Here is a 16,055-nt window from a genome sequence, read left to right on the forward strand (position 1 = left end):
CTCCTCCCACCTCAGAAGCGTCTGCAGCTGGTGACGGCTGCACAACAGGCCCCTGAGCTGTACACCAAACAAAGGCAAACGGTTAGAGTCATATTTTATGTCACATCTATTTTACCACAATAAAAACAAACCCACCTGCAGCCACCCCCTCTTGCCCCGTCTCGGGGTAGCCCCTGGCACCCTCCTGCTCAGGGCTCCAGGCCCTCTCCTCACCCTACAACACAGGCACACTCACAGGCTCCCAGTCTCTCCTCCCTAGCTCTTGAGGCACCAGCCTCTCCCAGTTCCCCTGCACCTCTGGCTGCTCTTTACTCACTGTCCCCCTTCCCAGGCCCTCTGCCTCCAGCCTCCACACGCCCCACAGGTGAGCTCCTCCATGCCCACCAATGCCCTCCAAGGGAAGGCCGACCCTCTGGAGCTGCAGGTGTGTGTGAATGTGCGTCCTGAGCCGAATTCAAACATCCCTTCACTTTTCCTGTGACCTCCATCCTCCACTGATACACTGCCGTCCATCTAGTAAATAACTCAAGCTAGAATCCCAAGTCACACCGCAATGCCCTCCCACTCAGCCCACACCAGCCCCCAGCCCTGGGCTCCTACCTTTCAGGCAGCCCCCAGTCTAGCCCCACTCTCCCCACCGGTCCTCCCACATCACAGACTAAAGGAGCAGGTTCCAAACTGAATTCCCTACTGCAAGTCTTTTTCCCTCCTTTCCTGATGCAGAAGTATTTGATCATAAAAATAACACATTATTCATAAAAAGTATTCAATTTATAAATGCAAGAAGTGAAAATCATCCATAATTCCACCATCAAGAGAGCCACTGCTGTTTCTAATTTTGCCTCCTTCTTCCCCCCAAAACCCTTCTACTGCTTCCAAAATGTTCTTCCAAAATATCAGAGCGGAGCTTCAAAAACCCTTCACTGGACAATCTAAAGAACCACCAACACCGTTTCTTGAGTGTGTCAGCGGGGGCTGGACAGAGGGGCACTGCCCAGGTTAAGGCAAACTTAAAAGACATAATAAACAATTGTAAGATCAATTAAATCTTGATTCAAACAAACCTACTGTAAAACAATGTTAGACTGCTGAGGAAATTTGATAATGGACTGAGTATTAGATGATGCTAAAGAATTTTTCTGATTTTGCTGGGTACAATAATGGCATGTGTGGTGATTAAGAAAACACCTGTATTTTTAAGAGATGCACACTGAAGAAGAGAAGAAATCACATGACACCAGGATTTGCTACACAGTACTTCAACAAATAAAAAAGGAGAGATGAGGCAACTGTGGAAAATACTGACAGCTGTTAGATCTCGGTGAGGAGTATTTGTGGTTTATCGCATTATTTCCAGTGCATCGCTGTGTATTAAAAAAAATGTGTTATGGAATCTCCAATCTCCAAAAACATACAGCAGGAACGTTCCCCTGCCTCCTGAGCCACAACTGTCAAGTCAAGGTGCCTCAGAGAACAGGCAGAACTCCAAGACCCAGCTCCAGTCACCCCTACCCACACCTCCCAAGGCCCTCTCATCTCACATGCCTGAGACCTAAAAAACCACCGTGGACCCCCATGTGCTCAGACCGTGGCATGAGCCACCATCACCAAATTCAACCCTCTTCTCCCCCAGATTCCCTCTCCAATTTCATCCCATTCACCAGGCATACTTCTGCTAACACCTCTTCCCCGCAGTCTCTCTCAAGTCCTCACCCCAACCCCGGGCCAAGCTGCCAACTCTTCCACTGGTGCTACGAGTATCACTAAGTATCAGAAATCCCCGCTCACCTGTCTACTTGCCTGGACCGTGAGGTCCTTGAAGACACAGTCTGAGCCCAAGAGTAGACACTAGCAACCATTATAAAGTGAAGAGGCCAAGCAGCTAAGATATTTTAGTGAATCTGAAGTACTGCAAAGATGCCAGCACAGCAAGGGGGGAGGTGGGAGAGATGACCAGTGACAGAGTGGAGAAGGGTATTACCATCCGGCTGTGGCCGAGAGGTCCACACAAAGTAAAAAGGAACCAGGACAGACACTCAACAGTTTCTGAGTAGGGGCTGCACAAGAGAGGCGTGTTGGAGAGAAGCCTCCTCTCCCGGCATATTCCCACGGAGAGGATTCCTGCCTTCCTCCCTGGCCCTCGGACGTCAGTGGGCATCACTACACTGGGACCTGCCTTTTGTGGAGGGAGTACCTTCTGGTCTGTGTACACAACACGTGGAAGGCGAGCAGGAAACGCTCTGCCACAGTGTCGGGAAGTGCCTGCGCAGTCCAGGACTGCCTGTGACCAGGTGAGTCATCTGTCTAACTGAGGGTAAGTGAGCAGCCTGGCCATGTGGCCACAGGTTAGAAGCCAGTCCCTTCAATCAACTATAAATGGCAATAAAGTGACATTCTGAGCATCATATGCCTGCTTCCTGTACCCAATATTTAACTGGTTTGTAATTTTGGAGGAATAAAGGAGTTATTTATTTATTGGCTCTCCCCACCAAAAAAAAAAGCCATAAAAAACAAGACTCTGTGGCAAAATTAAGTTAGCCATTATCGTCTGAACGATGCAGATAAAGTATTTAGAACACAGTAAGTCCTTGCTACTGTTAGCTGCATTTGTGATTGCAACTGGAGGCAAGAAAGTCAGGACACTGCAAGAGAAGGACAGTGGGACCTGCAGTGCGATGGCAGGATGAACGAGAGGGCACAGGGCTCTGCAAAGGAACAACGGCTGGGATGCGACCACAGGGAACTGAAGGGGTTCCGTCTCCCAGCTGAAGAGCCCTCTGTGGAAGAGGCCGCAGTGGCGCAGACAGAGCAGCCATCAGAGGCAGCACAGTGGTTACTGGCTCACTAGCCTGCACCCGCCGTGAGAAGGGGGAGGATAAAGGGAGTCTACAGAGACTGAGCCCCAAGACTCAGAGACAGCAGAAGGGAAAATGACACAGGTGTTAAAGACAAGGGGACACACCAACCACAGGAAGGCACTACTGAAAAACTGAGGAATTTTAACGTGGATGAAGTGTTAGCACTTCAGCCGAAGACAAAGTAAAGCCAACGTGCCAAACGTTAACGTGCACAGTGTCCACGGGGACTGGCGACAGTATCCTATTTATGTACTCTTAAAATGTTTCGTAATAAAAACTTTGAGAACAAATTTTTCAAAGGGAAAGGGAAGGGAATGTGGGACAAAGGAGACCTTCTGCGCTGACTTCTACCTGCTAGCGGCCCCGCCGCATGCTGCCCCGGACTGCCACCTGCCCACAGGCTGTGCGGCTGGGAGACAGCAGCTCGCTTGGGTAGCCTGAGTCTGGCTGCACCCAGTGCGGCCCTGCTGCATCCCACTCAGACCCACCAAGTGCCTTTCTGCACAGAACGAACAAGACATAGCTTTTGGCAACAGTGTGTTCTAGGAGAAAGCCTGAACCAACATGTCCACGTTTACAGCTCTGGGAATTCATCCTGGTCTCCAAAAGGAAGTTCTCCCAGCAATGTTATCCCAGGAGGTGAAGAATGTTACAGGGGTAGTCTAGGGTAAGAAAGGCCACCTTATCCCCAACCCTCAAACACTTGGGTTGCAACCACTGCCCCCTAACCCTGTGTCCCTACTGCCAGGAGGGTCAGAGGACGCACCTGACTCAGCTGAAATCCACCGAGGGCATCACTGAGGCTGCAATGCAAGTCTCTGGAACAACAGTCACAGAGAAAGAGGCAGGAACTCCCAGCAGAGAATGAGCTGGAAGTGAGCCAAGGCCACCTGGCTTTTGCTCGGCTCGTGTGCAGACTGGAGGTCTGTTCTAAGGGTCTCTCCTGCCATCTGGAAGCCCTGCAGCAGCCCACCCCAGAACCATGGCCCGAAGCCCGTACCTCGGCCAGCTCCCGCTCACTGAGGCTCCTGGTGGCGCTCGCCTTCTTCCTTGTGCACGGCTCTCCCACGGGGACCCGGCCGTCCCCTTTGGCATAGCTGTGCACAGTGAGAACTCCCGTTTGCCCTTGGGCTCGGCAGGACAGAGGCTCACTGGTTTCTGAATCGGAAGAAATAGAATCCTGGGAAGAACCAGAGCCCAGGCTGGAAGACAACTTCTTTTTGGAGCCTGAGAAGATAAGGCGTTCCCCGAGAGAAGCTGGATTCACAGAAAGGTCCAAGGCCGCTGCTTCCTGTTCCTCCTCCTCCTCCTCCTCCTCTTCCTCTTCTAGCTTGACATTTTTAAGCTCTTCAAATTTGACTTCAGTGGAGTCGGAATAATCTGAAACACAGATACACTGGACGGAGCCCATTTCCTCATGCACATCTGAACTTCGTGAAAGGCAGAGTGACAAAGCACAGACATCGTGGACGGCGAGCGAGGCTCCAAACTCCGACTCCATCACCTATGGGGGCACTGTGTGATGCGGGCTAGCTCCTAGCCTCCCTGGGCCTCCAGTTTCACTCACCCTCTGTAATGCAAGGGTCCTAGCACCTATCTCCAGGGCTGTGTATAAGATGGGAGCACAGTCAGGCTCTTGGCAGACACTCAGTAAGTGGCAGCTGCCATTCCTCAGATGTCTCCTGCGGCTCAGCAGAGAGTCAGCCAGTCCAGGCTAGAAAGTCTGCTCCACCAAAGGCAGTCAGGCCCTAGGGTCTGAGTCCACAGAGCTGTCTGGCTGTCGGTAGACACACTGTCAGCACAGAGATTCTTCATGTCTGTCCCAAGAATGAAAGTAGCCACTCCCTAACACATCCACCCTCAACAACCTCCCCAGTGGATGTTTTAAAAACACTGTATTGGAGCCAAGACATGGAAGCAGATAAAGAAGCCGCAGGGGGTGTGTGTACACATGCGCGTGCGAATACTACTCAACCACAAAAAAGAATGAAATAATGCCATTTGCTGCAACATGGATAGACCTGGTGATTGCGATTAAGCCAGAAAGAAAAATAGCACATGATATCACTTATATGTGAAAATCTAAAAAAAATGATACAAATGAACTTATTTACAAAACAAACAGACTCACAGACATAGAAAACAAACTTACGCTAACACGGGTATGGGATAAAATGGGAGATCGGGTTTTGCAGATACTAAATACTATACATAAAATAGATAAACAACAAGGTCCTACTGTAGAGCACAGGGAACTATATTCAATACCTTGTAATAGCCTATAATAAAAAAGAATATGAAAAGAAATATATATATGTATAACTGAATGACTATGCTGTATACTGGAAATTAACACAATATCATAAACCAACTATACTTCAATAAAATAAATTAAAAACAATAAAACAAAACACTGTATTGGACCACAACATCCCTTCCTAAAATACAACACAGCCCCTCAAGCCTCCCAGTGAGCAAACTCTCAGATGGTGGGCAGTACCCCCACCATCTCATTCCCGTTCCTCCAGCAACATCTCCTGTGACACACCCGTCCCCTACACTTCCCACCCCAAGTTCAAGTCACAGGATGTCACTACCAGATCCCCAAACAGCTGGTGCAGTGGCACATCTCCACGCCTTCACCCCTGCTGCTCCTCTCGAGGATGCCCTTTCTACGTCCTCCAGTCTGCCTGCAGAATTCCTGCTCATCTCACAGGAGCCCGTTCCTCGTTACCTCACCAGGCTAAGGGGTAGCGGGGTCTCTCCCTACATCCCTCAGCCGCCCCGTGTGTCCCTAACCCTAACCGAAGCACTTCTTTCTCACACTCCAGTCGTGCTACTTGCTCCCAGACCTGCCTCCCCCCTCCTCCTCTGTGACCGCGCCCTCACATGGCACCTAACAGAACAGAGCAGCAGGGCTGTGGGGCAAATACCACAACCAACTCACCTGGGAAGGCAAGACCGTCCTCGACTTGGCGCACGGAGCTGTGGGTGGGCCTCACGGGCGCGAGGGCAGCCTGGCACTCCGTCATGTCGTACTGCCCTGAGCCCAGCTCCTCCTTGGGGAACAGCTCGCTCTGACTCACCTCCTGCGGTATTTCAAGACAAACTCGGTGCCTCTTTGTCCCGATGCGGTGCTTGGCAAGGCTGCAAGGAGAAGGGCAGACTCTTTAAGAGCCCCTGACACATCGGCTCACACACACACATTCACACACGACCTGAAACAAACAGCCAGAGCCCGTCAGGCCTGAGACTGGAGACATCACCTCCGCAAGCCTGTTCTATCCAACACAGTTGTATCAGCACCCACCTTGCCTGTATGTGACCCTCGCTCCAGCAAACTAAGGCCCCCGTGGAGGTGCTATCCCTCCTGGGCGGCAGCCACAAAGAAGGGCCTGAACACCTCACTGAGGATTCTGGAGCCTGTCCCAAGAAGAAAATTCCCTCAGCGGAGGCTTAAACACCCCACTCAAAAGCAGCCTCCTGGCAGGTTATGGAGCCGCCTGGACCGCCCACCCCAAGCAACTGGGCCCTGAGGGCTGTAGGTTACCTCCTCTTCGTGTCACCCTCCTCTCCATCCTCAAGCGCTTCCATGTCCTCCTCCGGGCACTCCTCCTCATGCCGGGCTCTCGGCAGCAGCTCGCTCTCCTGAAGGAACTCGGCCGCTTCTGGAGTGGGCAGGGTGTGGTCGATGACTGTGCTGTCCTTCCCAGCTTTCCAGAGTTTGTACCTCTCTGGCTGGAACTTCCTCACAAACACATCCATGGAGATCTTCACCATGTCCTTCCTGCAGGAGCACTGTCACAAGGCACCAGAGGGGCCTCAGGTGAGCACGCGCTCCCTGCTTCCACCGGACCCCAGCTCCCATCTCCTCCCTCCAAGTGGAAAAAAACACAAGACAGCTCAAAGCTGAACTCTTCTGGGTTCACAGGCTGAGGGCATAACACCCTTGCTGGAGTCTCCAAATGAGAAAGGAAGCAGGGAAAAAGGGCGGAGAACGCATGGCACTGGGGCAAGTCCACCCAGGCACCGAGAGGGCACGTGGAGAGCTGGTAGAGATGCAGTTCAGCACTTAGACCCTGTACGGTCAACGTCCACCTTCCCTTTGATTTCTCTCCAAGCCAGGACCACGTGAGCAAGTCAACTCCTGGCCAAGCATCCAGCCCTGCTGCTTCCCTAGAGCAAAAGGAAATCCCTAAGAACTCCTCAACAGACAAATCCCACGGTGACTAAAGCAAGAAACAGCGCTGGGTGTGGGTGTGGTTTTAATGCTCAGTGGACTCAAGCATGGAAACTTCATTTTATACGTGCCCAATCTGAAGAAATTTTTAAATCACTCTGTGAACACAAGATGCTGGCACTTTTGCACATTCCCTGCCACTTTGTTTCTGAATTCCAGCTGCTCAAAGAAATGTTCTAAATGCCCGCCAGTGTATCTAAGAGTGTGTTCAACCAGTCATTGTTAGATGTGGTTATTACAGAGAGAAACCATGCAGACTCACCAGCACAGCTTGTTTGCCATACTCGATCCACCGCCGGGTGGCAAAATTGGTAGACTCGGCACAGTTGAAGCCGTGGTTGAAGCCAGCATGGTACCCATAAGGAAAAGTGATCATAAATTCTCCAGCTTCCTGAGTCACCTGAACAAGAGCAGACTTGGAGCAGCTGCAGCAAATGGCAGAAGTCTCCAGACCTGGAACCCTGGGCTCCAGCTCTGTCGTGCTTTAGCTATGTGACCACGGACAAGCCATAAAACTCCTGGGGACCTGGTGTCCTCTGTGACATACAAAACCCTCACATATCAGACGCCATGACTATAATTAATGATTCCTCCAAATTAACTCTGCTCAAGGGGGTGCGACCCTCCTCTGTCCCCAGGAAGGTAGTTGCCCACCTTTAATGCACTGAAATCAGTGTCTACCAGGTCCATACCTGGGACAGAGGATCGACCAGAATAAAGCTCCTCTGTGAAACAGACCGCAAAGGGTGGTTTCCATGTACGCCTAAGGACCACTGTGTGCAAAACCTGCTCACCTTGTCGAAGGGAATGCCGTACTTCTTTAGCATTAAAGGAGAAATCAAAGTCATCTTATGTCGGAGAAAAGCCTCACAGCTTTGAGCACTGCCTGGGAAAAAGCCTGTTGAATTGAAAACGGGGACAGTTAATACACAGCTCCATGCTGCCTCTGTAAGCCCGGAGTCGCTTCACACTTGGGTGTCTCATCTGAATGATAAGGAGGATGAATCACCAATGTGATCTCCATGGATCCCTCTAGCTCCAGGGCCAATCCTAAGATTCTACAACAAGCCTCTGGGCTGTCTCTCTTGCAGGCTGGGTCATCAAATTCTGTTTGGGGGATCGCCCCGGCTACCTCTGTTCTTATAAAAAGCCTCGAAACTATTTAGAGCTGCTCTTCATTCACCTGTATCCTCCACCCTTTGTCAGTAACACATCTACAGTGCACATTAACCAAGCTCTTGTGAAACAGACTCCCTAGAGGGACAAATTTACTAAAGTTTACTTAAAAAGAACCAGAGCATAAAATAATTCAATTTTGAATTTAACACTTGGGTTTTAGGGAAAAGAACCCAGTACAAATAGTATCCTTGGCCAAATAAACCCATGCATGATAAAACTTAGACAAAGGCAGTCTAAGAATTACTAATTCCCTTCCAAGGACAAAATGGGGAAAGGCTCCGATTTCAGTTGCTCTGCTATGGGGATCAGCCTACCTCACCCCTCAAATGCAGGCCTGTGAAAGGACAAGTAAGACTCTGACCACAGAAAGTGGACATCTAGAGCAATGAGTGCAGCTCACAGGAGGGTCTGCCCCAGCACCGAGGAGACAGCGTACCTTTGGCCAGGCGCTCCAAACGCTTTCCGTGCTCGGGTGGGACAGAGTACCTGCAATCACACAAAAGCACTGGCCACTGAGCAGGACAGTACAGGAGCCAAGGGGCCTGCTCCCACTCCCAAAACAGCTCAAAGTAACGGAGTTTTCAACTTCCCAACTACCAAAACTAGACAGGAATATGGAGAAATATTAGATTATTTGGGCAAGGAGTGGGGCACCCACATAAAAGCAGAAGCAATTTTCTTTCTTTTACATTCGTCCATTTAACAAGACATTTATTGGACATCTACCGTGAACCAGGATTTACCATGTGCATTCATTGTTGCTTTCCTTTTAATGTTGTTGGTGCAATAAAATTAAAAAAAAAAAAAAAAAAGCACAGCACTAAAGTGCTCTTGGTAGAGCCTCAAAGACCTAACTGGGGTGGCACAGAGGAATAGTCGAAAACTAGGTGAAGATGGATTCGACACCAGATCTGGCCCCATACCTGCTGATAAACCCATTTTCCCTTCTCCACAACAGCTACACTGATTACCCAATCACTCACTACTCACTCCTCTACCCTCTTGGGTATCTATCTAGACACCAAAGAACTCTTCATTAAAAAATGACAGAAAAAAAAAAAAAAACACATATAAGACTATTTAAAACTTTTGCAAAACTGTTAAATTGTATATTCTGGAACTCACAGTAAGTCTATTTGAACCTCTATAATCAATTCTAAAGATTACTCCACAACAGCAAAACCTTCCCATCCTAAACAGCTTTATTATAAAACAAAACAGATGAGGGGCTGAGAAAATGCCTGTCCCCTAAAGGAGTCGGATCTATCGGGGACCTTGCACAGAAGTCTCTGGAGGCCTCACTTCAGATGACCTCAAGAGGGTACGCAGGGACGGGAAAACCTCTCAACAGGAAAACAGAACAAGCAGCTTCAGGGAACAAGCAGTAAACGTGGTGCAGACACAAAAGCCAGAGGTTCTAGAGGTTGAGCCATCCAAGGAAGGAACCGGGACAGTAGTCGGGGGGGAGTCACAGGCTCCAAAGGGCTTCCCCCCTCAAGGATGGAAAATGTGACACAGTTGACAGAAAAGAAAACCCCTAGGAAAGGATGTGGCTGAAGAAGTTAGAGAAGGAATGAAGGTGGATGCAGTCTCCCTGACTCCCCATGACCAGCCACGGTGTCCCCTCCGGCCTCCTCGCTCCTCCACCTTATACATGGCACCCAAACCAAAGGGACTTCCTTCCTCTCATCACTAAAGACATCAAGCTCGCTCTCAACTTAGTCTTTGCAGGTGTTGTTGTAGCCACACAGACACACTTCCCCCGGTCCCCTTCTAACCCACCACCAACCCCCTGAACCACATCCTCATCTGCAAGGTCACCTCTTTCAGGGGAGCCTTCTCCAATTCCCACGCTCACGCACCTTCCCATGTGGACCTGTCGCACCCACTGTTCCCCATCAGAGCTCCTTTCCCACCTTCCATCTCCTAACCAGTCTCCCACCTGTGTGAGGGTGGGCACCTCATCTGTCTTACGCTCTGAAGGCAGCACCTTCACTAACATGCCGAGATGGAGATGGGTGGGCGCAGGGAGAGACCAGAGAACCAATCTTTGTCTCGCAGGCCAGACTGCAGCCATAGTGAAGAGCAGGGAGCATACACTGAGTGGCCTTGCATCTTGAGTTAAGCACACACTGCTGCTCACCAAATATTTTTTCCATGAGGAAAAGAAAGCTTTCTATCATCTGAAGGAGTGACTCCAGTCTTGGAAATCTGCCTCTAAGAAAAGCCTCAGGCCTGCTCAAAAAAAGAAATTAGAAAGCAGAGGGAGAGCCTGGGAGAGCCTCTGTGGCTCTCAGTAACTCAGCCACCTTCTGTTTTCATACAGTGGTATTAAGGGCCCTGCCCTCAAACACCTGCTACTCAAAGGGCAGTGGGAGCACCAGAGCTCCAATTGCACCTCACTGCTTGAAAATCAGGATAATATGCAAAATGCCAGTCCCACCCCAAGCCTGTCAAACCAGAATCTGCATTTTGCCTCGATCCCATGGTGTTTCCTGTGCACAAGACAGTTGAGAAGCTGCAGTGCCAACTGTAGGCCAACTTTACCAGGATTTAGGTTCTCCGAAGTGCAGGTAATTGATACTGTACAAGTCCATGTCTTCGGTGTGCCAGGCAAAGGATGTCTTCCACATGCCGAAGTACAGGTAGGGGGTGTTCACACCCTCGATGGTGATCCCACTCTCCTTTTCCACCAAGTCCAGGATTGTTTTCAAACGGCCAATATTCCACTCATCAATATGCTGCAAAGGAAATGACGGACCAGGGCAAATTATTACACTGAATATAAACTGAGGCTCTGAACCTACCAATCACAGAGTGGATCACAGGTGAGCTGTCACTTGTAACAAAGACCTAGATTAATGTGGAAACTGCATGGACATGAAGACCACAGCACCCCTCATTCCCAGTGCAAAGCCACCGCTGGAACTGAGGCCCACTGTACCCCTGAAGGACAAATACCACTTGCTGAACAACACTAAACACCAGTAAATGAAAAATAAAAAAGGAGGTGACAGCAAAAGGAAGCATCGGAACAGACGCTAAAGAAACTCAAGTCAAAAGAGGAAAGAACTCTCAAAGCATAAAAGACACAAAATGTGGAAATTAGCTATACCAATATGTGACCTGTCTAGCCCTAATTTCCACTGGGCAGTGTCTTCAGTAAGTCTACAATGTCACGTCCTTACCCTGAGTCGTACTGGTCAGTGGCAGCGAGGAGCCCACTTTCTCTGTATGTCTGGACTCGAGCCTTCCAGCTCCACTTCCCACCACCCAAAAACACCCTCACCAACAAAACTGGAAGCCACTTCTTGTACACCTTCATTTCAATAATTTACAAAAACATTAAAGTAATCAGAGGGATAATCCCTGAAACACCCTACAGGTTTTTTAATCATCTTAAAATGGTCCCAGATATTCCTTCCTTGTACCGTATCTAAGGCGGTTCTTTATGCCAAAAAGCACTACATCCTAAGCCAAAGAAATTTGTTAAAACAGATTTTGCTACAGAATCTTGTTTGAGGATTCTAAAAACCTAAATATGTTTCTCTCCTTAAATGCATACTCCTTTCATTATATTAGTCAGCGATCCTTTTTTTTTTCCCCCAGAAACCGCTCTGCCCTCCTCCAACATTTCATTTACTGCGATCCCACCCTTTCCAGAACCCATCCACTACCACCCACGGACTCTTCTAACAGCCCTTGCAAAGAACACCATATCATCCAATTCACCTTTAGAGTGGGAGAAGTAAAATTCAGTCACATGCAAAAGTACCCATAATTAAGAGAGCACAGCATTCCTCTGTCCAAACGCCCATTCAGCAAAACAGCTTTGAGGTGCCTACTGCACGCTGGGCAGATAAAAATGGGATTACATTACAAAACTGCACAAATGCTGCAGAGTTTCCAGTGAGTCTCACCTTTTCATAGAGAGTGCCATTCACATCTGCACCATAGATTGGGGGATTGAATGTGAGGTTTTTCCAGTATTTCCGTTCAAGCTCTTCAAACTCACTATAGCGTGGGGTACAGTACCTTTCAAAAGTGGGAGAAAAAAAAGTGTTAGCCACTTACAAGGGACTAAATTCATTAGGCATTATGAACAGCACAAGATACAATCCCTTGTCCCACGGATACCAAGACAATTTCAAATGAACGACACATAACCTTGGCCTTCAAGGTTCCAATACCCAGTAACTCCTTCAACATCCCTTCCATGAGTTCTGGGCCCAAGGAAGGTAACCTACACAAAGACGTGAGCCCATCGTCTTAAGAATTATCTCAACTCTTTCAAGACTCTACTAAAACTACACCCTGCTTAGTCAGCAGTGGCCTGGCCACCCAGGGAGAAAACAGGCTTAAAAATTTGTGAGAACCAAGAACTGCAAATCCCTGCATATCCACAGACAGCCAAAACCCTCCAGCACATGGAGAGCTGAGGCCCTGGAAGAGTATTCACTTCCCTGCGCTGTGAGGAAGCAGCTCCCAGAGGGCTCACTTGTCTCGTCACTGCTACCTTCCTGGCCCCCTGTGTGGTGACTAACATTCAATCAATAACCATTCCTGAAAACAAAATATTTTAATAGAAATATAAAACAGTCCTAAAAACATAAAAAGAGGGTTTTGCCAGAAATAGACTCACAGACATAGAAAACAAACTGTGGTTTACCAGGGGCGAAAAGCGGGGAGGGACAGATTAGGAGAGTTTGGGAATAACAGATACACATTACTATAGATAAAACAGATAAACAGGAATCTACTGTGTAGCACAGGGAACTCTACTCAATTTCTTGTAATGAGCTGTAATGGAAAAGATTCTGAAAAAACATACTTGTATGTGTATGTATAACTGAATCACTTTGCTGTACAAGAAACTAACACTGTAAATCGACTATATGTTTATAAAAAATAAGAATAAAAAAATATATAGGGTTTTGCATATCATGTCCCTAGTGCAATACACATCTATATGTATGCACACGCACTCACACACAACTATCTATACCTCTAACTGTACATAAAGCCTTTGAAAATATCTATGCTCTTTAAAGCTCAATAATATTGAGAATCTGCTCCCTATGAAAATTAATATGCAGCAATTTAAAAAGAGTAATATGTAAACCTAACAGGTATTTGAAAATGCACACTCTAACTCAAATGGCCAAAAATGAGTGGATAAGGAGTGGAAGTGAAGACCAAAATGAAATTGTGTAGAGATAGTGGGATAAGTGTGTGGGGGGGAGCAACTTACTTTAAATATTGCCTTACATTTTGATGTCAATCTAATGAACAAAAAAGTTGAGAACTCTCAAGTTCCCTATGAAATATAAATAACTACTTCCAACTGATCTGCTTTATAAATTTAGATTTTACCTACTGGGTTTTCTTAGAGCTGGCAGACCATGCAGACAGAAATCAAGGGCAACAACTGGCTGTATTCCGGCTGAAGAGAAAAGACACAGGACTGGTTCACTTAAAAAGAGGGTATTATCCTGAAAGAAGGTAAGGCCGAGTGTGGCCTCTGAGTGGTGGAGGAGCCCCATGTGACACAGAGCAGTGCGCTTGGTCTCTGGCAGAGCTGGAAAGCAGACATGAAGGATGGCACAGCCTCTCGGGTGCAGAGCATGCACACTTCCTCAATGTGCTTTTACCCGGATTCTCGTTAGAAACAGCAGGCTGGCCAGCAATAGAGATGCTTTAAGAGTTAAGCTGCCAATAATGCTGAAGCACACATTTAGAACTGTGATAAGTCAAAGGAAAAAGCAAAGCACAAATGTAGAAAGAGTGAGATCTGATGTGAGATGACAGCACAGGACGTGTGAAGGCTGGCAAGCTGAGGCTCCAGCTCTGTGCTCCCCTACGGCGGAGCCACAATACATCTGCCCGGCTGAAACCGAGACATGTGTGGGTCCAAAAAGCTCTGGAGAAAAGACAAGGGGGGAAGGCAGAATCCCTTGTGGAGCCTCAAAATGAAGAAGCAACGTGGGAAGGGAGAAGATCCAAGAAAGAGGATTAAGAAGGCGCAGTCGGAGCTGGAGAACGGAAACACAAAATTCTTCCTCTGTGAATCTTGAGGTCAAATGAGACCAAAACACTAAAGACAGCAGAGAAAAACAACTGAAAAACAGCAGGCCTAAACAAAGACATTTCCCACAGAGACAAGAATGTACAGATGACAGAGTGACAGAAAATAGCACCCAGCTTGGGAGTCAACTCACAACTGATTAATGTCAAAATGCAAATGACAGCATCTTGATGGGTGGTGAGGAGTCTGACATGATTAAAGACAGAGGAACCCAGAAGAAAGAGATCAACTTAAACTACTAAGGCCACTTTTCGGTAGGTGGGTATTATCGATAGATCTGGCAGAAGCTCCTTTTGAACCAACCTTCTCCTTTGCAACCTTGCAACTTACCAGAGTCAGAAAATGGTCCTACTTTAGAAGGAAAACAATGGGATTAAGTTATGTAAGAAAAAGGACAAGTTTAGACCGTGACAGTGCATAGAGATGAGGAACGCTTCTGTGTAAAGAACAGAACAGAAAGGGAGACAGAAAGAAGCTAGAGTTCCAGAAACAGTTCAGTAAGAGGGCAATAGTCTGGGAGACAGCTCTGAGCAGAACATGCCAGGTCCCAGACGCGTGGGAAAGAAAGTGTTCTCACTCACTTGTCGCTGTTGGCTATCTTGCGGAACTCTCGAACGGTCATGGCTTTCTTCTGTATGTTGTACTGAGTGAAGAGGCCAGACTGCCCAGTCACCAGCTGCTGGATGGGGGCAGGGATGACCAGATCGTCGATGTCATCATAGGACGCTCGTGGCTTCCACTCTTTTGGAGGCACAACCTGTAGGGAACACAAGAAACAAAGAGCTCAGAAACCTGGCATGTTGGTGGTCAGAGTCCAGGAAGTGGGCAGGCTGCTGTCCAACATCACAGTCGATTTTACTAGAAAGTCACTTTGATTCCACCATGCTCACTCAAACACAAAGTTACACTGTCATGCTAGCCCCCATCCAGTTCTGCCACCAACAAGCTGCCAGGTTGCAATGACCTCAGGTAAGGAATATTCACTCTCAGCCTTGGAATCCTATCTGGGCACCAAGAGAGGAGGCTGAAGAGCTGATTCTCTCTCAATCTAATAGAAAGTCCAAAGTGGGAAGCCAAAGTACTATCAGTGCTAAGTGAGATGGAGAGAAGCTGGGTGGCGCGAGCACTCAGTGACAGATGAAAACACTAAAGCACCCATCGTTGGTCCTGGGACACTGCTCTTCACCTCCCTTTTAAAGATGCCAAACAGCTCTCCACCTACCTCAGAGACACTTCAGATGTTAACGAAAGGAATTAACTTGCAAATAGGACAGCATACACTCAATCATGACCCCACCTGCCTTTCAGTAAAACTCAGTTCTTCCAGCCTTCACTTAGGGAAAGTCTGACTACCGCCTGCCCTCCGTTACAAAAGCCTCACCCCTCACCTTGGCCAGCCCAGCCCGATGAGCTCCTTGGGATTCAATGTAGGCAATGTAACGACTAAAATTCCGGAACTCATCCATGGTTGGGTAAAAGGTCATTATCCGAGCGCTGGGATTCAAGGTTTCAGATTCAGAAGCCATTTTTCCTTCTTTTTTGAGGTCACTTTGGTCAGGCAGGAATCTGAAGAAACACATTAAAAGTATAAAATTACTTAAAATATAACTTAAATTAAATGCTGGAAATGTCAGTGCTGAAAATAGTAAAAGACGTAGAAATTCTCAAGAAGCATTAAGACCTCACACTTGGA

At 48.0% G+C, this 16,055-nt stretch overlaps 1 protein-coding gene across 3 annotated transcripts in view; it reads right to left on the minus strand.

Annotated features, from left to right (window-relative positions):
* Positions 1 to 16,055, minus strand: part of KDM4A (lysine demethylase 4A) — a 39,049-nt gene that overhangs the window by 20,687 nt on the left and 2,307 nt on the right. For 2 of the 3 annotated variants that reach the window (XM_074376632.1, XM_074376633.1), the window contains exons 2-11: positions 15,751 to 15,928; positions 14,944 to 15,119; positions 12,198 to 12,312; positions 10,825 to 11,018; positions 8,714 to 8,763; positions 7,893 to 7,996; positions 7,361 to 7,498; positions 6,409 to 6,656; positions 5,806 to 6,005; positions 3,859 to 4,238 (exon numbers count right to left, since the gene is read on the minus strand). In XM_074376632.1, the coding sequence (XP_074232733.1) occupies positions 3,859 to 4,238; positions 5,806 to 6,005; positions 6,409 to 6,656; positions 7,361 to 7,498; positions 7,893 to 7,996; positions 8,714 to 8,763; positions 10,825 to 11,018; positions 12,198 to 12,312; positions 14,944 to 15,119; positions 15,751 to 15,888 (1,743 nt within the window). In that variant the 5' untranslated portion in view covers positions 15,889 to 15,928. Of the gene's footprint in view, positions 1 to 3,858; positions 4,239 to 4,356; positions 6,006 to 6,408; positions 6,657 to 7,360; positions 7,499 to 7,892; positions 7,997 to 8,713; positions 8,764 to 10,824; positions 11,019 to 12,197; positions 12,313 to 14,943; positions 15,120 to 15,750; positions 15,929 to 16,055 lie in introns of those variants that run through there. The other variant, XM_074376634.1, reaches the window with a different exon arrangement.

The sequence above is a fragment of the Camelus bactrianus genome, chromosome 13 (genome assembly GCF_048773025.1).
Source record: "Camelus bactrianus isolate YW-2024 breed Bactrian camel chromosome 13, ASM4877302v1, whole genome shotgun sequence".
Taxonomy (NCBI): Eukaryota; Metazoa; Chordata; class Mammalia; order Artiodactyla; family Camelidae; genus Camelus; species Camelus bactrianus.